This window comes from Corythoichthys intestinalis, chromosome 4 (genome assembly GCF_030265065.1).
Source record: "Corythoichthys intestinalis isolate RoL2023-P3 chromosome 4, ASM3026506v1, whole genome shotgun sequence".
NCBI classification, from domain to species: Eukaryota; Metazoa; Chordata; class Actinopteri; order Syngnathiformes; family Syngnathidae; genus Corythoichthys; species Corythoichthys intestinalis.
The window spans coordinates 38,703,091-38,728,959 of NC_080398.1; the positions used below are offsets into that span (position 1 = coordinate 38,703,091).

General features: G+C 41.1%; 1 protein-coding gene across 9 annotated transcripts in view; it reads right to left on the bottom strand.

Annotated features, from left to right (window-relative positions):
- irgq2 (immunity-related GTPase family, q2) overlaps positions 1-25,869 on the bottom strand; it is a 71,570-nt gene that overhangs the window by 13,177 nt on the left and 32,524 nt on the right. The window contains exons 2-3 of one of the 9 annotated variants that reach the window (XR_009062897.1): positions 9,777-9,825; positions 8,988-9,682 (exon numbers count right to left, since the gene is read on the bottom strand). The exons of 1 other annotated variant lie outside the window; for it this stretch is intronic. Coding sequence is in view for 2 of the 8 variants with exons in the window: in XM_057833468.1 (XP_057689451.1) it covers positions 4,524-4,557 (34 nt within the window). In the remaining 6 variants the exon portion in view is untranslated. 7 more of the 9 variants (XR_009062902.1, XM_057833470.1, XM_057833469.1 and 4 more) reach the window with 7 other exon arrangements.

The following is a 25,869-nucleotide window of genomic DNA, read 5'->3' on the forward strand; positions in this document are numbered from 1 at the left end:
AAAATAAAAAAGTAACAAGTAACAAGCTGCCATTACACTTCTGTCATTTTAATCTGAGTGGGGCATGTGCGTTAATTGCGTCAAATATTTTAACGTGATTAATTTTAAAAAATTAATTACCGCCCGTTAACGCGATAATTTTGACAGCCCTAATTAAAACCCCTCTTAATGTTTTCGTTTTGATAAAATTTGTAAAATTTTCAATTAAAAAATAAACTAGTAGCTCGCCATTGCTGATGTCAATAATTACATTACATCATGGTGCTTAAACCCATAAAATCAGTCGCACCAAAGCGCCAGCAGAGGGAGACAAAAAACACAAGTAACAAGTAGACATGACACTGTTCTGTCATTTTAATCTGTTTGAGCGGGGCATGTGCGTTAATTGCGTCAAATATTTTAACGTGATTAATTTATAAAATTAATTACCGCCCGTTAATGCGATAATTTTGACAGCCCGAGTATTGAACAAAACAGATTATCATTTGCTGATGGCTTGTTGGATCTGGCACTGCCAGCCCAGTAACTGGCTTTTCTACGTGACAGCATGACACTGAGGGGACGTTGACATTTTTTAGAATATTTTCATCCGAGCAGGCATGAAGAGAGACACTTTTGAGAACAGGTCTTCAAAACAAAAAGGCGCCCATCGCCAAAATTTGCAAACTTTAGACATGCCTTTCTTTTCAAATCAGAAACTCACCTTGGGTAGTTAATATTAACAATGGACCCATCATTATGCCCATAAAATAAATCCAAATAACATTTTTCTATTGACAAATAATTTTTCTGTGTGCAGCTCCCTATAATAGACCACGAGGCCGGGGACCGGTATGGGTTCGTAGTGCATTTGCTACTGGGCCGCAAAGAAATACAGCGTGTGAAAAAAGTGAGCACACCCCTCGCATTTCTGCAGATATTTAAGTATATTTTTTCATGGGACAATACTGACAAATTGACACTTTGACTCAATGAAAAGTAGTCTGCGTGCAGCTTATATAATAAAGGTAATTTGTTTTTCCCTCAAAACAATTCAGAATATAGCCATTAATATCTAAACCCCTGGCAACAAAAGTGAGTACACCGCATAGAAACTACGTACATCACTAAATGTCCAAATTGAGTACTGCTTGTCATTTTCCCTCCAAATTGTCATGTGACTCGTTACAGGAGTGCTGTCAGCATTGCTGCAGAGATTGAAGAGGTGGGGGTGGTCAGCCTATTAGTGCTCAGACTATATGCCCCACTCTACATCAAATTGGTGTGCACGGCTGTCACCCCGGGAGGAAGCCTCTTCTGAAGATGTTACACAAGAAAGTCTGCAAACAGTTTGCTGAAAAAATGTCAACAAAGTACACTGATTACTGGAACCATGTTCTATGGTCTGATGAGACGGGCAGGCTTAGTTAGTTACTTAGGCTACGTTCATACTACAGGTCTTAATGCACGAATCCGATTTTTTCGTGTTTTTCCGACTCGAGTCAGGCATTAACTTGGCGGTCTGAACGTGACAAGTAGAATAGAACTGGACCATTTCAAATCCGATCTGGGTCACTTTCGTATGTGGTTCAAATCCGATCTGGGCCACATTTTTCCAGACTGTCGCGGCGGTCTGTACTGTCCTCTCTCCCAAATCGGATTTCATGCAGCAATTACGTCATCAAATAGCGAGAATGAAGCTACCGTACCGGTGCAGCTGTGCGTTATTAGCGCCTAGCTTGCAGTGAACACGGCTTTTGGGGAAGGGCTGGGCTTGACAACAGTCATAAAAAATGAAAATGGGTTGAGGATAAGCCTAAGAATGCTCAGTTTTCTCTCTGCTCCAAGTGAGCAATATTTCAACATTGCCTAGACGGCCGAGAGTCGGGGCAAACTGCCCGTGTGTGTGTATGACATGCATGCTATCGATCCATATAAACTTTGAATACAAGCCTAAACGGGGATTATTTATGTCTGTTATTTGTGTCCTCCTTTTGAAAAGCAAAATATGATATCCCTGGAATGACGGATGACGTGTGTCATTTGTTTTGATGCTTCTGCGCATGCGGGTCGTCTTGCTCAGCGCTTGTCGGACTGCGGATTAGTGCGCATGCATAATACTTGAACGGTCTCAATGGACAAAGGCAGTCTGAACGGGCACGCCAAAAAAACAGATATGACAAAAAATCGGATTCGTGCATTAAGACCTGTAGTATGAATGTAGCCTTAGTTAGTGATGCCGGATGGCACTTAATGACACTTCTCATCAGCATTCAGTAATGCCCATGATAGTGTCATGTGCTAATTATGACCGTCTTATCACGCCGCTGTCAAATAAAGTATTAACCCAAATAAATCCACAAATAAACTGCACTGTACTGTAAGCCGCAGCTGTCCTCACTGTCTCATGGGATACTTACACCAAAAAATATTAACCCGGTAACACTTTATTTGACAATGGCATCATACAACTGTCATAAAACCAAATGCACCACCATGAAACTTTAAACCAACTGACTGCAAAGCATCATTGCTTTAAGAACTATTCCAATGGGGGAGACAGCCAACCTCTGCTGCCACCTGCTGTCTACACTGTTGTTGTCCAACATGCCTCCTAGCATGAATTGCAGCGCTACAGATGTAAATAACAATCAAAATTCATATTCTATGCTAATTATTTCTTCAGTGACTGTTCCATTTGTTTCATTAATAGTTATGGTATTTGGTAACACTTTATTCGACAATGGTGTCATAAGACTGTCATTAGACAATCATAATTATGACATGACACTGTCATGAGCATTAATAAATGCTTATAACAGATGTCATTTAGTGTTATCTGGCAAATTATCTCACTTTTGAATGGATGTAAAAACCTCTTAAACTACTGAAATGCAAAGAAAACTGTTTTTGCACAGCTTTTTCTATAACACATCCAATAACTGATTTACATTCAAAATTGTATTTTTTTGAATGGTTTGCAAAATAAAAGTGAACTAAAACAGTAATAACCCCAACCTCCATTTCCTACTTTTTATTTTCCCTCATTTCTTCACATACTGAATGCCATATCTCAATTTTAACTACTTAAAAGCATAGGATGTATATTAAAATTGATGTAAACATTTACTTTTTTTTTTTTTTTTTTTTTTTTAAAACAAAGATATAAGTAACATACATTCCGAAAAATAAGTACGAATGACTTCTATTATGCAGAGTGAAATGGAATATATTTTGATGATTGCGCAAACATTGACTTTTTTAAAATCATAAGGCAATGAATAAGTAGCCTAACATAAATGAACAAATACGAGTCCAATGTGCAGATTGTTAGCTAAGATGTTTTAGATCTCCCAATCATAGCAAATAAAACTAAATATGATAAATAAGCCTCCTCAACGCTTTCGTTGCTCTTAAAGATTTGATCCATTTTCCATGAGTCCAGGTGTTTTGCTATGCTTGCGTGCATTCGCACAGCGACGTGACTCATCATCGTCAGACTTGGACAACTGCAGCAGCTGAGGAAGCCTCCATGCCGTCCGTGGAATAAAAAAAAAATAATAATAATATTGGTGGAAACAGATTATCCAACACAAGCACTTTATTATGCTTGTTGTTAACACTTGTGTATGTAAATCTGATGTTGGTAGATTGTTTTGTTCTTGGAGAAGAAATGCATGTGTGGCAGCTTAGCATTTTTTTTTTCACATAGCGTTTTGACAGTTACCGTCATATTTTCGGAATCAAAGCACCGTGTACCAGAACAGCATTCCGGCCCTGAATCTTATACCGGAACAGGGCCGGCCCATCCTATACGCAGACTATGCAGCTGCTTAGGGCCCCTGAGCACTAGAGGGCCCCCAATCTGACAATTGTTTAATTTATATTCTATCTTGTTTACTACAGTTTGCTTTATTTGACTTTTGTGAGTTTTGATACTTGATTACAAGCTTAAAAGAATAAAAGTTCTTCCTTAACTTCCTTTCCTCTTTTAGAAAAAGGCGCTATCTACTGTAAGTACTGACAATCATTTGGGGTGAGAAGTTTGAAGTATGCAGTGCAACAAAATCTGATTAATATACAAAATATGGACGTATGGGTGGGATTGCATGTATGGGTTTCACAGTACACTGTGAGGAAATGGTGGGCCAAAAATATGGGCCCCTTTGCATTATTTTGCTTAGGGCCCCCAAATGGCCTGGGCCGGCCCTGTACCGGAACTGCGTTCTGGCCATGAATCTTATACCGGAACTGCGTTCCTGACCATTCTGGCCCACTTTCACCCCAGCCTTTTAACCCAAATAAATCAAAAAATAAGCCGCACTGGACTATAAGCCGCAGGTTTCAAAATGGAGGAAGAAAGTAGCGGTTTATTGTCCGAAAATAACGGTATGTGAATTATAGGACTTTTTCGTCACTGATCAAGTTCACCCTGACAAGTTGGTGTTCCGCCTCCCGGGGAGTTGAAGGCAACAAAGGGGAGATACGGAACACCTCCTCAACCTGGTGACCAATCGCAAGCCATCATCACCCTGATCACTAACCATAGATGTCTTCTTTATCTTCATCTACAAGCATCCTCAGCAGCACTTAACTCGTGTGGTGTGACGATGGAACGGAACGGAACACGTATGCTGAGTCTTGGTGGCTTCATAGACATAGACAAGTACAGATATGTTTACTTTGTGTTTTTGGTGGCAGTCTACATTCTCATCATATGCTCTAATTTTATCATTATTTATGTCATCAGGATTCACCGGAACCTTCATGAACCAATGTACATTTTCATTGCAGCTTTGTCTCTCAACTCACTTTTCATCAGCACTACTATCTACCCTAAACTCATTGTGGATGTCTTGTCTCATCAGCAGAGCGCTTTTTACTCCGTGTGTTTGTTACAGGTTCAGATTTTCTACAGTTTGGCTGCCGCTGATTTAATGTTGTTGTCAGAAATGGCTTATGACAGATACGTGTCCATCTGTAAGCCACTGCAATACGCATCCCTAATGAGTAAAACCCGTGTCTGCATTTTCTTGGCTTTGGCCTGGTTTCTGCCTGCCTGTCATGTGTCGGTGTCAGTGATTATTCAGTCCAAACAAGAACTTTGTAGTTTCATTTTAGGGGGGATTTTTTGCAATACTACAATTGTTAAGATTCACTGCACGACGCCGACATCTCTGATGGTGTGGGGTTTTATTGTTATAATGGACATGGCTCTCGTACCCGTGCTGTTTATCCTCTTCACGTATATAAAGATATTCACAGTGGCGTTTCGCAGCCAAGGAGAAATTCGGACAAAAGCCATCGATACGTGTTTACCCCACTTGATTGTTTTAATTCTCTTCGCCTGTTTGATTGTCTTTGATGTCATGATAGGAATTTTGGAGACGGAGCTTCCAAAACTTTTGCGACTGATCATGACTCTGCTTATATTAGTGTGCAGTCCAATGTTTAATCCGATTATATACGGTTTAAAGATGAAAGAAATCTTGAAACACATCAAGAAATTGTTGTCGTGTTGCAATCATGTTGAAATGATCCAAAAATAGCCAGGGTGTGTTTCAATCAAGGACGTAGGTTTGCATAGGGACAGTAGGGACAAAACACTTGCAAGTTTTCAGGATGCTCAAATTGTCGCCACCAACTTTTAAGCAACCTTATTTGCGTTTTATGATGACTTCTATTATATTGGTCATTAAGATTGTCTTCCCATATGTTTTAGTTGTTGTAAATGACCCCACCATTATAAGTGAAGTATTTTCATTATTTTTCTTGCTGAATGTGCCTAATTTTTTCCTCCTAAATGCTCTCACATACACACACAGACACACACACACATTAGATATCAGAAATGTTAGTGATATTATAAGTTTTGTAAGAAATGTAAAAAGACGTCAATGTTGTGGAAGTGGTGAACACACCACTAATTTTGCTACTGAAAGTCTGACCTGCATCAGAGTTGGCATACTATTAAATTGTGTGAACTTTCTAACCTGCAAAAACTCGAGTAGAAAGCTACTTAGAGAGAAGTGACCTCCTGTATTTTTTTTCTACTGTTAATGTTAATTAATCTGTGAGAAATGTAGTGAACCGAGGTTAACCCAATCCTCAGTAAATGTTACTTTTTTATTTTAATTATTTATTTATTTTTATGTTATTTATGTGGTTGTAAATCAGCCCACAGGAGCTTTCTTTTCTTTCTTTTTTTTTTTTTAATTATTTTTTTAGTTTTGCTGTGCTTGTGGACAAAAGCAGTAGTGTTTTACCTGAAGGATGGCTCCATTTTTATTCATTTTTGGGTAACACTTTACATTTGGGGTCCCATAATTAACATTAGTTCATGCATTTTTAGACAATAACTAATGTTTAAGTAACATTACAATAATTCATATAATCCCTTATCTAACATGTATTAATATATTAATTAACACTAGGTAATGCATTAGTTAATGCATAACCAGACAGTAACTAATGGTTTGGCAAAATTAAAAAAATATATATATAATAGTTTACTTAAGATTAATTCACATATACATTAGGGCATTAATAAATACTTGTTAATGTATACTGGTAGTAGTAAGTGAATATGTTATTTTAAAATGAGAAACATTGCTCTGTGAGTTCTTGGGTGTTGCGAACCTAACTTTAAGTATGGTATTATTTCATGTTAACGTACCTTATAAATATTACTTAATCTTAATTAACCATTACTGAATGCTTTTTGGACCCTTATTGTAAAGTGTAGCACGTGTGTCCCTTAACTAAGAAATTATAAATGCTTAAGTTCCCACCTTAACCTTTATTAACCATTACTGAATTCTTTTTGGACCCTTATTGTAAAGTGTAGCACATTTGTCCATTAACTTAGAAATTATAAATGCTTAAGTCCCCCCCCCCCCCCCCCCCTTAACCTTTATCAACCATTACTGAATGCTTCTTGGACCCTTATTGTGAACAATGAATAGTTCTAATGAATGAATTTGAAGCAATCACAACCAAAGACTTGTATATATTTTATTGAAACAATAAAACGTTCTTAGAGATGACATTTTAATTTCAACATTTGTTATCAATAATATATGTACAAGTCTTTTGTTGTGTTTGCTTTAACTTCGTTCATTTGAAGTTTTAAACTATTCATGGTTCATCTTATTTGAACCCCAAGGGTTACATGTGTTACACGTTACAATAAGGGCATCCAGTAATGTATAATTATTGCTAAGGGGAGGAACTTAAGCCTTTATAATTTCTTACTTAAGGGACACGTGTGCTACACTTTACAATAAGGGTCCAACAAGCATTCAGTAATGCTTAATAAAGGTTAAGGGGGGGGGACTTAAGCATTTATAATTTCTTAGTTAAGGGACACATGTGCTACACTTTACAATAAGGGTCCAAACCATATTCAGTTATAGTTAACTATGGTTAATTGATACTTATGAAGCACGTTAATGTTAAATAATACCATACCTAAAGTTAGGGTTGCAGCACCCAAGGACTCACAGGGTAATGTTCCTCAATTTGAAATAACATATTAATTTACTCATATAAGTATACATTTTAACTGTGAATTATTGCACTAATGTATATGTGAATTAATGTTAAGTGATGTATTTCATATATATATATATATATATATATATACACATATATATATATTAGGGCTGTCAAAATTATCGCGTTAACGGGCGTTAATCACGTTAAAATATTTGACGCAATTAACGCTCCCGCTGTCCCGCTCAGACAGATTTAAATGACAGTACAGTGAAACGCTCCCTTGTTGTTATGGAGTTTTGCCGCCCTCTGCTGGCGCTTGGGTGAATGACCATCTCGTATATTGCCTCAAACAGATTACAATGAGGCCGTTCATGGACATTAAGAGTGAAGAGAATGCCACCGGCCGCTTGGGGGCAGCGCCGTTCCATACTCATGTTATTTCTTCTCAACGTGGGAGAATTACTAGTTGGGAGACGTTTATGCTGTATTCACAATGCAATGCAAATTGCTATTTGTGCTCCACACATATTTCGGTAAGTTTTCTTTCTTTTAGTGGCAATTATGTGTCTCTTGTTGTATTTTGGGTAAGATATGTGCAGATATATATCTTATAAAGACGAGTGGACACAGGCGTTCTTTGGACCGCGCCGTTTATTGGCAACTCCTTCACAACAAACATACAGTGGGGAGAACAAGTATTTGATACACTGCCAATGGGTTTCCCACTGTAAGTATCGTTTAGTGAAAGCAAAACAAAAATAATATTCCTATCTCTCCAAAAAAAAAAAAAAAAAAATGTTCACATAAAGAAAAGCACTTCAGTCTATAGTAATGAGGCCCTATTCTGACACACAGTTAAACAACAATGCAAAATAAACTGGCATTCCATATCAAAATAGCTATGCAAAATACACGTAAAACTTAGACTTTGGTCACTCTATTTTTATTATTGTTATTTTTATTCTTATTATTATATTAACTCTACTTTTGATTGAACATTTTACAAATTTTATTAAAACGAAAACATGAAGAGGGGTTTTAATATAAAGTTACTATAACTTGTAACTATAACATTTATCGTTTAAGAACTACAAGTCTTTCTATCCGTGGATCACTTTAACAGAAAGAATGTTAATGCCATTTATGGATTTATTGTCACAATAAACAAATACAATACTTATGTACAGTATGTTGTAAGTATATATCCGTCGTGTGTCTTTCCATTCCAACAATAATTTACAGAAAAATATGGCATATTTTAGAGCTGGTTTGAATTGCGATTAATTGTGATTAATTACGATTAATTAATTTTTAAGCTGTAATTAACTCGATTAAAAATTTTAATCTTTTTGACAGCCCTAATATATATATATATATATATATATATATATATATATATATATATATATATATATATATATATATATATATATATATATATATATATATATATATATATATATATATATATATATATATATATATATATTTTTTTTTAATTCTACCAAACTATTGGTTACTGTCTGGTTACGCATTAACAAATGCATTAACTAATGTTAATTAAGGGACCCTTATTGTAAAGTGTTACTCATTTTTGTTATTCCCAGACAAAGAAGTTTTTTTTGTTTTGTTTGTTTGTTTCTTTATTTAGACATTGTTGAGTGGTCTTAAGACAAATGTTTATTTATTTATTTTAATTTTATTTTTTTTTGCATTCCTGGATAGTTAAGAGATTATAAACAATCTTGTGCTTATTGTGTATGTTAATATAATTCAAGTTATGTTCAAATAATGCAATTTAAATTTGCTAAAAAAAATCCAGACTTTTTTTCTGGAAGTTTTCAAAATGTTTCTATTGTAATTTTATAAACAAAGGTTTGAATTGAACGGTGTAGGCTGAACCAATACACTTAAAGTTAGTATAAGTCAATACAGATTTATTTTACATCAAAAACTGTACACGCACGTTATGCCATATTGTCCCTACCAATGTTGAGCCCAAAACTACAGTACTCCGTTGGTTTCAAGTAATTTAACTAAATCTTTCAGAGCCATTGAGGGCAACAAGTTCAAATGGATCAGACATCTATCGCCGTCAAAGGCAGCGAATTATTGAATAAAATCGACAATACAGGTATAAGTGAGCCTCCTTACCGCTACACTGCAGTTGTCCTCTCGTCTTCGCCTGTTTCAAGTGTCCTTCCAACTAGCGGAACATGTAATCCAATAATGGGTAATCTGTTTAAGTACAAACGTGCACGTGCAATCATGTGAGGACATTATTTTAACACAGTATCTACCTGTAATCTTGTTGGTCATCGGACACTCCATTTGGTACACCTGCAAACTCTAATGGTTGGAAATTTTTGACAAACCAAAAAAGTGAAAATGTGTGTTATGGTGGTGCATTAATCAATCATTTAGATAGTAATAATGATGCATTATTATACTTTAATCAGTTTTTTTCAACACTATATGCCTATATGTCTACATTCACAAGTTTCAAAATATGTACATATTTGGCTACAAAATATTTTTTTTAAAAAAAAGCACATTTCATCAACACTTAAAACTATTATTACTAAGCCATGAAACAGTATTAATGAAATAATTCATCATGATTTTTCATTACTCTAAAAAAGTATAATGTATATGTGCTTATACAGTGGGGCAAATAAGTATTTAGTCAACCACTGATTGTGCAAGTTCTCCCACTTGAAAATATTAGAGGCCTGTAATTGTCAACATGGGTAAACCTTAACCATGAGAGACAGAATGTGGAAAAAAAAAACAGAAAATCACATTGTTTGATTTTTAAAGAATTTATTTGCAAATCATGGTGGCAAATAAGTATTTGGTCAATACCAAAAGTTCATCTCAATACTTTGTTATGTACCCTTTGTTGGCAATAACGGAGGCCAAATGTTTTCTGTAACTCTTCACAAGCTTTCACACACTATTGCTGGTATTTTGGCCCATTCCTCCATGCAGATCTTCTCTAGAGCAGTGATGTTTTGGGGCTGTCGTTGGGCAACACGGACTTTCAACTCCCTCCCACATGACCGTCTAAGGTGCGATTCACATGATCTGTCCAAAAAATAATTTTGACGCCATTATAAAATTTTTTTTTTTTTTGGTTCATTTTATTCATTTTTGTTGCAGTTTTATTGCTTTATAACTTTTACATATATAAGAAAGTCAATTTCATGCAATGACACTTTTCGGCCACCAGGGGGGCCTGCCCCCCCCTTAAAATCCGCTTATGGGCTGAGGGTGCCAATGCTTTTGTCCTGCCCATTTTTGGAGTTTTGTGTAAAATGATAATGATTTGTGTTTTTAATTGCAAGCAAAATAAACTAAGAGATTACTACCAAAGCATATGTACAGTGGGGCAAATAAGTATTGAGTCAACCACTAATTGTGCAAGTTCTCCCACTTGAAAATATTAGAGAGGCCTGTAATTGTCAACATGGGTAAACCTCAACCATGAGAGACAGAATGTGGGGGAAAAAAACAGAAAATTACAATGTTTGATTTTTAAAGAATTTATTTGCAAATCATGGTGGAAAATAAGTATTTGGTCAATACCAAAAGTTCATCTCAATTAGTGCTGAAACAATTATTCGATTAACACGAGTATTCGATTAGAAAAAACATTCAAATTAAATTTTGCTGCTTCAAGCATTCGTTTAATTAAAGTGGCGTCGTAATGGTTTGTTTTGAAAGTGTTTGCATTTAGTTTCATTGATCTGGCTGGATACACTGCCCTCTAGTGCGCCTCATTTCACATGGCTGAATCCTGCTGCTCCCTGTTGAGCTAATGTTTTTTAATGCATTTGTAATTTAGTTTAAAAGTATAATTAGCCGTTTTTTGTGAGAATGTGTTTGAACGATTTGTTAAGAGCATTGTAAAAAAAAAAAAAAATGTCGGCATTTTACAGCCTTTAAGATAGCGGACTTTTGCTATGTAAGTTAGCCAATTGTTCTTTCGTTGTGCATATATCCTCATTTATTTTTTTCTTACTGTTTGAGGCTCAGGTCAGGTATTTTTTTATGTTCCTTATTCGATTACTCGATTATTCGAACTAAGTAGGTAATCGATTAATCGACTACTAAAATAATCGATAGCTGCAGCCTTAATCTCAATACTTTGTTATGTACCCTTTGTTGGCAGTAACGGAGGCCAAACGTTTTCTGTAACTCTTCACAAGCTTTTCACACACTGTTGCTGGTATTTTGGCCCATTCCTCCATGCAGATCTCTTCTAGAGCAGTGATGTTTTGGGGCTGTTGTTGGGCAACACGGACTTTCAACTCCCTCCACAGATTATCTACATGGTTTAGATCTGGAGACTGGCTAGGCCACTCCAGGACCTTGAAATGGGTCTTACGAAGCCACTCCTTTGTTGCCCTGGCTGTGTGTTTGGGATCATTGTCATGCTGAAAGACCCAGCCACGTTTCATCTTCAATGCCCTTGCTGATGGGAGGAGATTTTCACTCAAAATCTCTCGATACATGGCCCTATTCATTCTTTCCTTTACACAGATCAGTCGTCCTGGTCCCTTTGCAGAAAAACAGCCCCAAAGCATGATGTTTCCACCCCCATGCTTCACAGTGGGTATGGTGCAATTCAGTATTCTTTCTCCCCCAAACACGAAAACCTGTGTTTCTACCAAAAAGTTCTATTTTGGTTTCATCTGACCATAACACATTCTCCCAATCCTCTTCTGGATCATCCAAATGCTCTCTAGCGAACCCCAGACGGGCCTGGACGTGTTCTAGCTTCAGCAGGGGGACACGTCTGGTAGTGCAGGATTTGAGTCCCTGGCGGCGCATTTTGTTACTGATAGTAGCCTTTGTTACTGTGGTCCCAGCTCTCTGTAGGTCATTCACTAGGTCCCCCCGTGTGGTTCTGGGATTTTTGCTCACCGTTCTTGTTATCATTTTGACGCCACGGGGTGAGATCTTGCATGGAGCCCCAGATTGAGGGAGATTAGAAGTGGTCTTGTATGTCTTCCTTTGTGTAATAATTGCTTCTACAGTTGATTTCTTTACACCAAGCGTTTTACCTATTGCAGATTCAGTCGTCCCAGCCTGGTGCAGGTCTACAATTTTGTCTCTGAAATGATTTGTGTTTTTCATTGCAAGCAAAATTAACAAAGATATTAATATCAAAGCATTTGTAATTGCAATCATTTTCTGGGTGAAATTGAGCATTTTTTGACAGAATTGCAGGGGTGCCAATACTTTTGACCAGCACTGTAAGACTTCAAATTCAAGTTCAGCCTGACAAGTCGGCGTTCCGCCTTCTGGGGAGTTGGAGGTAACAAAGGGAAGCTACGGAACACCTCCTCAACCTGGCGACCAATCGCAAGCCATCATCACCCTGATCACTAACTGTAGATGTCTTCTTTATCTTTATCTACAAGCATCCTCAGCAGCACTTGACTCGTGTCTTGTCACGATGGTACGGAACGGAACACGGGTGCTGAGTCTTGATGGCTTCATAGACATAGACAATTACAGATATGTTTACTTTGTGTTTTTTGTGGCAATGTATGTTGTCATTGTATGCTCTAATTGTATCATTATTTATGTCATCAGGATTCACCGGACCCTTCATGAACCAATGTACATTTTCATTGCAGCTTTGTCTCTTAACTCACTTTTATTCAGCACTACTATCTACCCTAAACTCATTGTGGATGTCTTGTCTCATCAGCAGAGCGCTTCTTACTCCGTGTGTTTGTTACAGATTTTTGTTTTCTACAGTTTGGCTGGTGCTGATTTTTTGTTGTTGTCAGGAATGGCTTACGATAGATACGTGTCCATCTGTAAGCCACTGCAGTACACATCTCTGATGAGTAAAACCCGTGTCTGCATTTTCCTGGGTTTGGCCTGGTTTCTGCCTTCCTGTCATGTGTCGGTGTCAGTGATTGTTCGGTCCAAACAAAAACTTTGTAGTTTCTCTTCAGGGGGGATTTTTTGCAATAGTTCAGTTTCTAAGATTCACTGCACGACGCCGACGTCTCTGGTTGTGTTGGGTTTTATTGTTATCATAAACATGGCTGTCATACCTGTGCTGTTTATCCTCTTCACTTATATAAAAATATTCGCCGTGGCATTTGGTAGCCACAGAGGAACTCGGACAAAAGCCATCGATACGTGTTTACCTCACTTGATTGTTTTAATCCTCTTCTCCTGTTTGCTTCTCTTTGATGTGATTATAGGGACTTTGGAGAAGGAGCTTCCCAAAATTTTGCGACTGATCATAAGTCTGCAAATATTAGTGTGGAGTCCGTTGTTCAATCCGATTATATACGGTTTAAAGATGAAAGAAATCTCAAAACATATCAAGAAATTCCGGTTGTGTTGCGATCATGTTTAAATGATCAAAAAATAGCGAGGTTGTGTTTCAATGTGTTGAACATGGCGGCGAATTGTCATGTTGCAGTGCCATTGACGGCGAGAAGTTCAAACGGATCGGACGTCTATCGCTGTCAATGGTAGTGAATTATTAGATCAAATCCACAAAACAGACTGAACTGCAGCTGTCCTCTCGTCTTTGTCCGTCTCAAGTGTCCTTCCAACTAGCGGAACCTGTATTCCAATAATGGGTAATCTGTTTAAGTACAAACGTGCACGTGCAATCATGTGAGGATGTTATTTTAACACAGTATCTACCTGTAATCTTGTTGGTCATCGGACACTCCATTAGGTACACCTGCAAACTCTAATAGAATGGTTAGAAATATTTGACAAATCAAAAATAAAAGTGTGTGTTATGGTGGTGTGTTAATCGATTATTTTGACTGTAATAATGATGCATTATTATACTTTAATCACTTGTCTCAACATGCCAGAACACTGTTGTAAATGATATACACTGTATATCTACATTCACAAGTGTTCAAAATATGTAGATATTTGAACACTTTTTTTTTTTTAAAGCACAGTTCTTCAACACTTTGAAAATAAAATTGAAACTAACAAACTATGAAACCGTATTAATGCAATCATTTGTCATGATTTTTCATTACTCTAAAAATGTTGTCATGTATATGTGCTTGTATTTTATAAGCTTTTCAGTGTGATGAAATAAAAATATTAAAACATGTTTTAAAGAAGTTTCAAAAATCTCATAATATACATCATTACAGTTTATTCCCAATCTACTTAGATTTGATGTATAGCTCATTTGTGTGAGCTCTATAAGAGGCTTTATGGATAATCCTTATTGCCTTCTTCTGAACTTCAAGTGCATCTGATTCAAAATAATACATGGAGTGGAGGTGGACCTTTAATAGGTGGACTAACAGGTCTTTCAGGGTCAGAATTCTAGCTGATAGACAGGTGCTCAAATACTTATTTGCAGCTGTATCACACAAATAAGTTATAAAAAAATCATGCATTGTGATTTCTGGATTTTTCTATTGAGATTATCTCTTTCGCAGTGGACATGCACCTACGATGAAAATTTCAGACACCACCTGGATTTCTAATGGGGCGGACATGATAAATAGCAGGGTGTTCGAATACTTAATTTCTTCAGTGTATGTGTTATTTAGAGAAGATTTAATAAAATCTTGTGCTTTGTGCTTCACAAAAGATATTGGCCAATCATCTTGAAAAAAAAAATAATCAGAGGATGTTAAATTCGATTTTGGCGTCACTAAATCTCCAGTCCTCCGACCTTAAAGTGTTAATATTTTGGAGATTTCGCTCGAAAATTTCATCATGGCTCCATCGCCTGCCGTTATGGGATTTCTTACCACACAACCAGCTGTGCATGCGGTGAAAATATGTCAACAAAGATCCTCCTAAAGGAACCATACTGTCAAAATCACAAAAAGGAAGGAGTGTGTGTGTCGCGTTCTGCTGCTTGTCAGAATTTGTTTTTGTTGCAGAGCCGGCTGTGGGGGCGTGCCGACGTCGCACCTGCAGCTAATCCCTGCTCGTCAGCTATAGCATATAAACGCAGGCTATCCGGGAGAAGAACGCCGAGATATTTCCCTTGCTGGTCGCCATTATCACGTACTGCTTTCGAGTCGCTTCGTATTTGCCTTCTAGTTCGTCGGACGTCTTAGTTTTGTGATCCTCTACCTTGTGCAGGTATTGAGTGTATTTTTGTTTGTCTTTTTGGCTCTCTGCCCTCCGCTCGGTTTTCGCGTTTTTGATCCCCGTCTACCTATTTGTCACGGACCCCTTTTGTTATCCCCTTTTTACCGCGTTCGCGTGTTTTTTTATTTTGTGATTAATAAATCCCCGAACGCTTCCCCTCTGTTGTCTGTTTTTTGGGTTCAATCTTGTTCTCCGCATCCGCGGATCATAACAGAATATCTCGGCCATAAAATGGACCCCGCAGACAGCAAGCGCATTGCCCAGGCGTCTTCGGACCCGAGGCAGCACGCTATCCCACACGATCGTGTTCTCCATGAGATCATGTCGGCGTTGAACGCATTAACAGCTAACATGTGCTCTCTCGAGGCACGGGTCGACAGAGTTTGTGCTTACCGTGACCGTCCCGCTTCACCCGCTACCGCGGCGTCAGTGCACTTTCCCCCCGTGGCGCCGTCCGCCCCGACTTCCACTCCTTTACGTGAGCCAAACATTCCGCACCCGCCACGCTACGATGGGGAACCCGGCTCGTGCGGGCTTTTTCTGCATCAGTGTTCACTAGTTTTTGATCAACAACCCCACACATACTCCTCCGATAGATCCAGAGTCGCTTTCGTCATGAGCCTTCTTACCGGAAAAGCGGCAGCGTGGTCCATGGCGACCAGCAACCAGTCCCCCGAAGTTCGTAACTGCTTTCCTGATTTCGTCGAGGAAATGAGGAGGGTTTTCGATCACCCCATTCGGGGTAAAGAGGCTGGGAGTCGCCTGCTAGACTTAAATCAGGGCAAACTTTCCGTCGCAGACTATTCGGTGTCCTTCCGCATTCTCGCAGCTGAGAGCGGCTTTGATGACGCGGCTTTACGCTGTATATTCCGGAGGGGGCTAAATCCGCAGGTGAAGGACGAACTAGCCTCCCGCGATGAAGCGGTGGATTTGGAGGATTTGATTGGACTTTCGGTACGTTTGGACAATCGACTTCGGGAGCGGGAGCGCGAAAGAGGCGTGGAGTGGCACGGCCGGTCAACAGGCGCAGTCATCAGGAGGGCTGCCCCAGCGGCGCGCATTGCGGTCTCCCATCCGGCTTCCCTTTCTTCGTCGGACCCTGAGTGGCAGCCACCGACTGAGGAGGAGCCTATGCAGCTCGGCGGGAAGAGTCTCACCACAAGGGAGCGTCACCGACGCATGGCATCGCGGCTCTGCTTGTACTGCGGTGAACCCGGCCATCACGTCGCTTCCTGTCCCACGAATCCCCGTGCAGCCCCCGGCGGCCATCTTGCCCAGGTACCGACGTCAGATAGTGGCCACGCAGCGAGGCACTTCCCCTCCAGTGGTACACCACCGCCTCAATGTGAGTACTCACACATGGCTACTAAGACTGCCAAACCGCTCAAGAACACAAGACTACAATTGCCCGGGATTATTACGGGAGGGAAACGCAGTTGTAAGGTAACTGTTTTGGTAGACTCGGGGGCTGACGACTGTTTCGTGGATTATTCTGTTATAGATACACTTGGTGGTTCCCTGATTAAATTGAAGGAGCCTCGGGAGGTACGGGACCTTAACGGGGACTTGATTTCCACCATAACACATGAGACCGACATTCTCACCTTGGTGGTATCTGGTAATCATAGTGAGCGTCGGCCATTTTTTGTCATGCCCACCAAACTGGCTCCGGTTGTTCTTGGTTTAACCTGGCTAAAGCAGCATAATCCAGACATTGACTGGGAGGTCCCCAGGATAAATAATTGGAGTGTCCATTGTCACTCGCATTGCTTGCGTGCAGCCTCATCTTCCTCGGGAGCGTCTGTGACTCGTAAACCACATTCGATTGACTTGTCTTTAGTGCCCACTGAATACCATGACCTCAAGTTGGTTTTTAGCAAGGACCTAGCACAGTCGCTTCCACCACATCGCCCCTATGATTGTTCTATTGATCTGATTCCCAATTCTAAGATGCCCTCCTCTAGACTGTATCAGGTGTCCAAACCGGAGCAGGCAGCCCTGAACGAGTATATAACATCGTCTCTTGCGGCCGGGCTAATCAGACCATCCAAATCCCCTGTGGGGGCTGGTTTCTTTTTCATTGATAAGAAAGATAAATCGCTCCGCCCATGCGTTGATTATAGGGGCCTTAATGAAATAACTGTTAAGAACAAGTACCCCCTACCTCTCCTGGACGCGGCATTCGCACCTTTGCAGTCCGCAACGTTTTTCACGACTCTAGACTTGCGCAACGCTTACCATTTGGTGAGGATAAGGGAAGGGGATGAGTGGAAAACTGCGTTTAACACCACTATGGGCCATTTCGAGTATTTGGTTATGCCGTTCGGACTAACGAATGCGCCGGCGGTGTTCCAAAACCTGGTTAACGACGTGCTCAGAGATATGATCGGCCGGTTTTGTTTTGTATACCTTGATGACATCCTTGTTTTCTCCAGAGACCTCGATGAGCACAGACAGCACGTTCGGCTGGTCCTACAGAGGCTGCTCGAGAACCGCTTGTATGTTAAAGCTGAGAAGTGCAAGTTTCATGCTCAGTCGGTCCAGTTTCTGGGGTTCATTGTGGAGAAGGGCCAGTTGAGAGCAGATCCAGCCAAGATCCAGGCTGTGGTCGAGTGGCCTTCTCCGACAGCAAGGAAGCCCTTGCAAAGGTTCCTCGGGTTTGCCAACTTCTATCGGCGCTTCATTCGTAACTACAGTCAGAAGGCCGAACCTTTGACAAGGCTTACATCCATCAAAGTTCCGTTTGAATGGACCCCAGAAACTGAGACTGCTTTTATGGCACTAAAACAGGCCTTTACGCGTGCCCCTGTTCTCACGCACCCGAATACTGATTTGCCGTTTGTTGTTGAGGTGGATGCCTCAGATTCAGGAGTGGGGGCGGTCCTGTCACAACGTTCCCCAGTCGACCAGAGGGTTCACCCTTGCGCCTTCTTCTCACGTCGTCTCAGTCCCGCCGAACAAAACTACGACGTTGGTAACCGGGAGCTGCTGGCCATCGTCCTGGCGCTACAGGTATGGAGGCACTGGTTGGAGGGAACGTCAGAGCCATTCCAAATCTTTACAGACCACAAGAATCTGGCATACATCAGGGCAGCCCAACGGCTGAACTCCCGTCAAGCGCGCTGGGCCCTCTTCCTCACCCGCTTCAACTTTACCATTACGTACCGCCCGGGGTCTCGCAACACAAAGCCGGATGCCCTGTCAAGGATCTTCAGCCCTGTTCACCACGAGTCCGTTCCGGAGCCTATTGTGCCTGCAGTCCAGGTGGTGGGAGCACTACAGTGGGAGGTGGAGAGGAAGGTCGCCAGGTCGTTGCAAGACGGGGCTGTACCAGTCGGGTGCCCCAAGGACAGACTGTTCGTGTCTCAGGAACACAAATCAGAGGTCCTACAATGGGGACATGCCTCGAAGGTAGCCTGCCACCCAGGGGTCTCACGGACCCAATTCCTGATCTCCCAGAAGTTCTGGTGGCCTGGGATGAAAGACGATATCCGGGCATTTGTTGTTGCTTGCTCAGTGTGTGCCCGCAACAAGGCATCCCATTGTGCCCCCTCTGGTCTCCTGCGCCCACTACCGATACCGTCCCGTCCATGGTCTCACATTGCGTTGGATTTCGTCTCGGGTCTTCCTGTCTCCCAAGGAAAAACCGTGGTGCTGACTGTCGTCGACAGATTCTCAAAGATGGCACACTTCATACCTCTGCCTAAGCTGCCTACCGCTCTAGAGACTGCAAAATTACTCGTAAGGCATGTCTTCCGCATCCATGGCATTCCTACGGACTTGGTGTCTGACAGGGGCCCGCAGTTCGTGTCGCAAGTATGGAAGGCCTTCTGCAAAGCCATGGGGGCCACAGCAAGCTTGTCATCTGGGTACCACCCTCAGACGAACGGCCAGACTGAGCGGGCAAACCAAGATCTTTCAGCTGCTCTTCGGTGCGTGTGCCACCAGCACCCGTGTTCCTGGTCCTCCCACATCCCCTGGGTGGAATACGCACACAACACGCTCGTCAGCACGGCCACAGGTATGTCGCCTTTTAAGACCGCATATGGCTACCAGCCTCCTGTGTTCCCTACTCAGGAGTCGAACGTCTCCATTCCGTCGGTGCAACAACACCTGAGACGAGCCCATAGAGTCTGGCGGGACGCTCGTGCAGCACTTTCGAGAACAGCAGTGCGCAACCAGCAGTTGGCTGATCGTTTCCGGAGACCGGCCCCTCAGTACCAGCCGGGGCAAAAGGTGTGGCTCTCGACTAAGGACTTGAACATCGCTGGGGTCACCAAGAAGCTGGGTCCCCGTTTCATTGGACCGTTTGAGGTGGAAAAGGTTGTCAACCCGGTGGCCGTGAAGTTAACGCTCCCTCCGTCCATCAAGATTCATCCGGTCTTCCACGTCTCCCTGCTGAAGCCTGTCTCCCTCAGCCCTCTATGTCCCCCGGAATCACCTCCTCCACCTCCACGCCTGATCGACGGTGACCCGGTCTACACCGTGAGGTCCATTTTAGACTCCAGGAGGAGGGGCAGGGGGGTTCAGTATCTGGTCGACTGGGAGGGCTACGGCCCTGAGGAACGTCAATGGGTCCCCCGCTCCTGGATCCTGGATCCCTCAGTCATCCGCGACTTTCATGCGCGCTGTCCCGGGAAGCCAGGTGGGTCGCCAGGGGGCGCCCTTTGAGGGGGGGTACTGTCGCGTTCTGCTGCTTGTCAGAATTTGTTTTTGTTGCAGAGCCGGCTGTGGGGGCGTGCCGACGTCGCACCTGCAGCTAATCCCTGCTCGTCAGCTATAGCATATAAACGCAGGCTATCCGGGAGAAGAACGCCGAGATATTTCCCTTGCTGGTCGCCATTATCACGTACTGCTTTCGAGTCGCTTCGTATTTGCCTTCTAGTTCGTCGGACGTCTTAGTTTTGTGATCCTCTACCTTGTGCAGGTATTGAGTGTATTTTTGTTTGTCTTTTTGGCTCTCTGCCCTCCGCTCGGTTTTCGCGTTTTTGATCCCCGTCTACCTATTTGTCACGGACCCCTTTTGTTATCCCCTTTTTACCGCGTTCGCGTGTTTTTTTATTTTGTGATTAATAAATCCCCGAACGCTTCCCCTCTGTTGTCTGTTTTTTGGGTTCAATCTTGTTCTCCGCATCCGCGGATCATAACAGTGTGTGTATGTGTGTCAAGGACAAACACTAGCGAGCGGCATTGTGAGAACAATGAACTTAAGAGAAGCTCAACAGGATTTACTGTACAGCCACAATATAAGGCACACTTGCAGTTTGCAATGAAAGAATAAAGAGATTTTGATTTGCGATGTCTGTAAGAAGTGTAGCATTGTAATGTCAATCATTCACAAACAGTGCCCTCCATAATTATTGGCACCCCTGGTTAAGATGTGTTTTTTAGCTTCTAATATATATATTTTTTTAATTCAAATAATATGGGACCTTAATGGAAAAAAAGAGAAAAATCCAACCTTCAATACAGGTGCATTTACCATAATTTCTGGACTATAAGACGCACCTGACTATAAGCCGCCAGCCGCCATATTTGACATGAAAACGGCATTTGTTCATAGATAAGCCGCACTGGACTATAAGCCGCAGTTGTCCTCATTGTATTATGGGATATTTACACCAAAAGATATTAACTGGTAACACTTCATTTGACAATGGCACCATAAGACTGTCATGAGACCAAATGAACCACCATTAAGCTTTGAACCAATTGGCTGCAAAGCTTTACAGTCACTAAAAGTAGGGTGACCAAACGTCCTCTTTTGCCCGGACAAGTCCTACTTTCACGCAGTATCCTCGTTGTCCGGGCGGGTTTTATAAATTCATAAAAATGTCCGGTTTTTATGATTTTTTTTTTACGGGACCAACTTGAAGAGAATTCCTTCGGCCGCTAGGGGGCAGCGCTTGCCTGCGTTGACGTTGCTCCTACTAGCAGGAGCGGGAGAAGGAGTAGATCTTCCTCTTCTTTTTTGTTGGCAGTTCACCCTTTGTTTCATGGGGAATTACCACCATCTACTGACAGTTTGGCGAGAGCTCAGACTACAGTAAGGAGTTCAATAAGAAGTTCTAAAAGACGTGGCTCCATACACCTTTCTGTAAGTTTCTGCTGTTAATGTCGATCACCTGTCTTCTGTTGTACATAGGGTTATATGTGTACACAGAGATGCAGTATATTGTATGAGTCTTGTAATTGGTCTTGTTAGTGGTTGAATGCTAGTATAGCGAAATAGCTGTGTTGCTTATGAGTTTTTTTTTTTACGGTAAATACGTATATAATGGCAACTGTTGACTTCTGTCGGAGATTTGTACTGGTGTAATCTGTAAAATCCCGTTTGTTGTCGCATCTTTGCGCTGGCGATGGTAGTAAACTAGCAAAGTCTGATTTTGCCTCGGCTCCCGTATTCCCTAATAGCAATCAGTGAGCTCAGCAGCGCTAGGCATTATGGGCAATGTAGTTTTTAATTAGAACTGCTGCGGTTGGAAACATGCTGGCTGAATCGCTTGTCAGTTTATTTCAGTTATTGTTTGCGTACAATTTAGAACATTGTATGAGAATAAAAATTGAGTAGGAATAACATTTTGTCGACGACAATTGTCGTGATCGTAATTTTAAAAAATGTTGAGTTGGCACATAGCCAACTGTGTGTGTGTATTAACTGGACTACATTTCCATGAGTCTGCATTATATTATTCTTTTAATAATTATTCTTTTTTGGAAATTTTTTATTGTTTGATTATTTTTTTTAGGAAGAATAAAGCCTGTTGAGTAAAAAAAAAAGTGGGAGATATACGCATCTTTGAGTGATCTTCGAGTAAAATTCAAGTATCTCGAGGCCGGGCCGAGTGTCCTCTTTTTTGGAAATCAAAATATGGTCACCCTAACTAAAAGCTACATTTGGCCATCACTGCTTCCTTGGGGTAGACAGTCAACCTCTGCTGCCACTTGCTCTCAACACTGTTGTCATCCAACATTCCTCCTAGCATGCATGGCGGCGCTACAGATGTAAATAACAGTCATGTTCTGCTAATTATTTCTTCAGTTACTGTTCCAGTTGTTTCATAAATTGCTAGTTATGGTATTTGGTCACATTTTCTTGGATAGTGGTGCCATAATCCTGTCATAAGACAGTCATAATTATTACATGACACTGTCATAAGCGTTAATGAATGCCTATAACAGATGTCAGTTAGTGTCATCCAGCAAATTATCTCACTTTTGAATGGACGTAAAAGATATGAGCTGGACATAAATGGATTTAGTGACATAATATGCCACATGACACATATTGACATCTGTCATAAGCATTCAGTAATGCCCATGATAGTGATATGTCATAATTATGATGTTCTTATGACAGTCTTATGATGCCGCTGTTACCTATTAACCCAAATAAATCAACAAATAAGCCACACTGGACTACAAGCCGCAGGATTCAAAATGAGGGAAAAAAGTAGCGGTTTATAGTCCAAAAATTAGGGTATTCAGTGGGGGAAAAAATCCCACATAAAGAAATAATTATTTGACATCAAATAATGTGTGTCACAATTATTAGCACCCCTGGTGTTAATACTTGGTACAACCCCCTTTTGCCAACAAAACAAGATCTGGGGACTGAGATGGCCATGGGAGGAGCTTGATTTTGTGTCTGGTGAACCATTTCTGTGTAGATTTGGCCATATGTTTAGGGTCATTGTCTTGCTGAAAGACCCAGTGATGACCCATTTTCAGCTTTCGGGCAGAGGGCAACAGATTTTTATTTAAAATGTCCTGGTATTTCAAAGCATTCATGATGCCATGCACCCTAACAAGGTTCCCAGGGCCTTTGGAAGAGAAACAGCCCCACAGCATCACTGACCCACCCGCATACTTCACAGTGGGTATGAGGTGCTTTTCAGCATGTGCATCTTTCGTGGCACGCCAGACCCACTTAGACTGTTTGGTTCCAAAAAGCTCAGTCTTGGTCTCATCTGACCAAAGCACACGGTCTCAGTTGAAGCCTGGGACCGTGTGCTTTGGTCAGATGAGACCAAGACTGAGCTTTTTGCGCGGTCATTTGCTGTGTGAATTTATGTTTTGTATCAGGTCACACGCTGCAACGTGAGAAATGTCACCAGTGACCACACAAAAGATCCTACAAAAGTTTAGGACTATGCACTACAGTTGAAAATTATGAGCGTGATCACTCATGACAACATGGCGTCATTCATGTTTGAATATAAGGCCTCCTCTTCCTTATCATTGTCGCATTGTGTCCTGTCCTCCATTTTTTGCTCTTCTTTATCGTTGGCACACTCGCACAATTGGTCACCATCGTCTTTTGTCTTGATCTCTGCGTACTCGGTGGCCTGGTGATTAGTCGCCGCCTCCCTGGTGTTGTTTCTCTTGAGCGCGGAGAAGTTGATGTCGGCGTACTCCACGTCCGCCCTGGTAGCCCCCTCGCCACCATTTTTAAGGCCATACTCCTGACGAAGAAGTACGTCGATCTCAGAATTAACATTTAATTAGTAAATCGACAGACTTCATAATGTATTGATGGGACACGGGGCGCTGGGCCGATAAATAGGGGGCCTGCATTGTTGGCTGACCGAGTTGAATCACAGACAAAGAGCTTTTTCGTTAAAAGTTCTTGTGAATAAATGCTTAAATCCCTGAGTTCTTTATAGAAATCGACGTAAAACAGTCTCGATTCTTGGTTAAAGGCAAAAAACTGCAGTAAGCATTTATTTTATGTAAATATGTCGAAGTACAATGCTAGTCTGTTAGTGAATGTAGCTAGCGGCCGCCTGATGTAAACATAGCTTTTCCAGTGAGAATTCTTGTAAATAAATGCTAAGATCCCAGAATTCTTTATAGATATGGACATAAAACAGTCTCGATTCTTGGCTAAAAGCTAAAAAAAAAAAAAAAAAAAAAAAAAAAAAAAAAAAGGGCAGTTAGCATTTATTTTACGTACAGTAAAATGTCGGAGTACAATGCTAGTCTGTTAGTGAATGTAGCTAGCGGCCGCCTTATGTAAACAGAGCTTTTCCGGTGATAATTCTTGTGAATAAATGCTTAAATCCCCGAAGTCTTTATAGATATGGACATAATACAGTCTCGATTCTTCGTTAAAAGCTAAAAAAAAAAAAAAAAAAAAAAGGGCAGTTAGCATTTATTTTACGTACAGTAAATATGTCGGAGTACAATGCTAGTCGATTAGTGAATGTAGCTAGCGGTCGCCTGATGTAAACGGAGCTTTTCCGGTGATAATTCTTGTGAACAAATGCTTAAATCCCCGAAGTCTTTATAGTTATGGACATAAAACAGTCTCGATTCTTCGTTAAAAGCTAAAAAAAAAAAAAAAAAAAAAGGGCAGTTAGCATTTAATTTACGTACAGTAAATATGTCGAAGTACAGTGCTAGTCTGTTAGTGAATGTAGCTAGCTGCCGCCTGATGTAAACAGAGCTTTTTTTCGTTGAAAATTCATGTAAATAAATGCTCAAATCCCTGAATTCCTTATAGATATGGATGTAAAACAGTCTCGATCCTTAGTTAGAAGCTAAAAAAAAAAACTGCAGTAAGCATTTATTCCACGTAAATATGTCGAAGTACAATGCTAGTCTGTTAGTGAATGTAGCTCGCGGCCGCCTTGGGGTATGTTTCTATCAGTTTTGCACATCGAGAGACTGACATTCTTGCCCATTCTTCCTTGCAAAACAGCTCGAGCTCAGTGAGGTTGGATGGAGAGTGTTTGTGAACAGCAGTCTTCAGCTCTTTCCACAGATTCTCCATTGGATTCAGGTCTGGACTTTGACTTGGCCATTCTAACACCTGGATATGTTTATTTTTGAACCATTCCATTGTAGATTTGGCTTTATGTTTTGGATCATTGTCCTGTTGGAAGATAAATCTCCGTCCCAGTCTCAGGTCTTGTGCAGATAACAACAGGTTTTCTTCCAGAATGTTCCTGTATTTGGCTGCATCCATCTTCCCGTCAATTTTAACCATCTTCCCTGTCCCTGCTGAAGAAAAGCAGGCCCAAACCATGATGCTGCCACCACCATGTTTGACAGTGGGGATGGTGTGTTCAGGGTGATGAGCTGTGTTGCTTTTACGCCAAACATATCGTTTTGCATTGTGGCCAAAAAGTTCAATTTTGGTTTCATCTGACCAGAGCACCTTCTTCCACATGTTTGGTGTGTCTCCCAGGTGGCTTGTGGCACACTTTAAACGAGACTTTTTATGGATATCTTTGAGAAATGGCTTTCTTCTTGCCACTCTTCCATAAA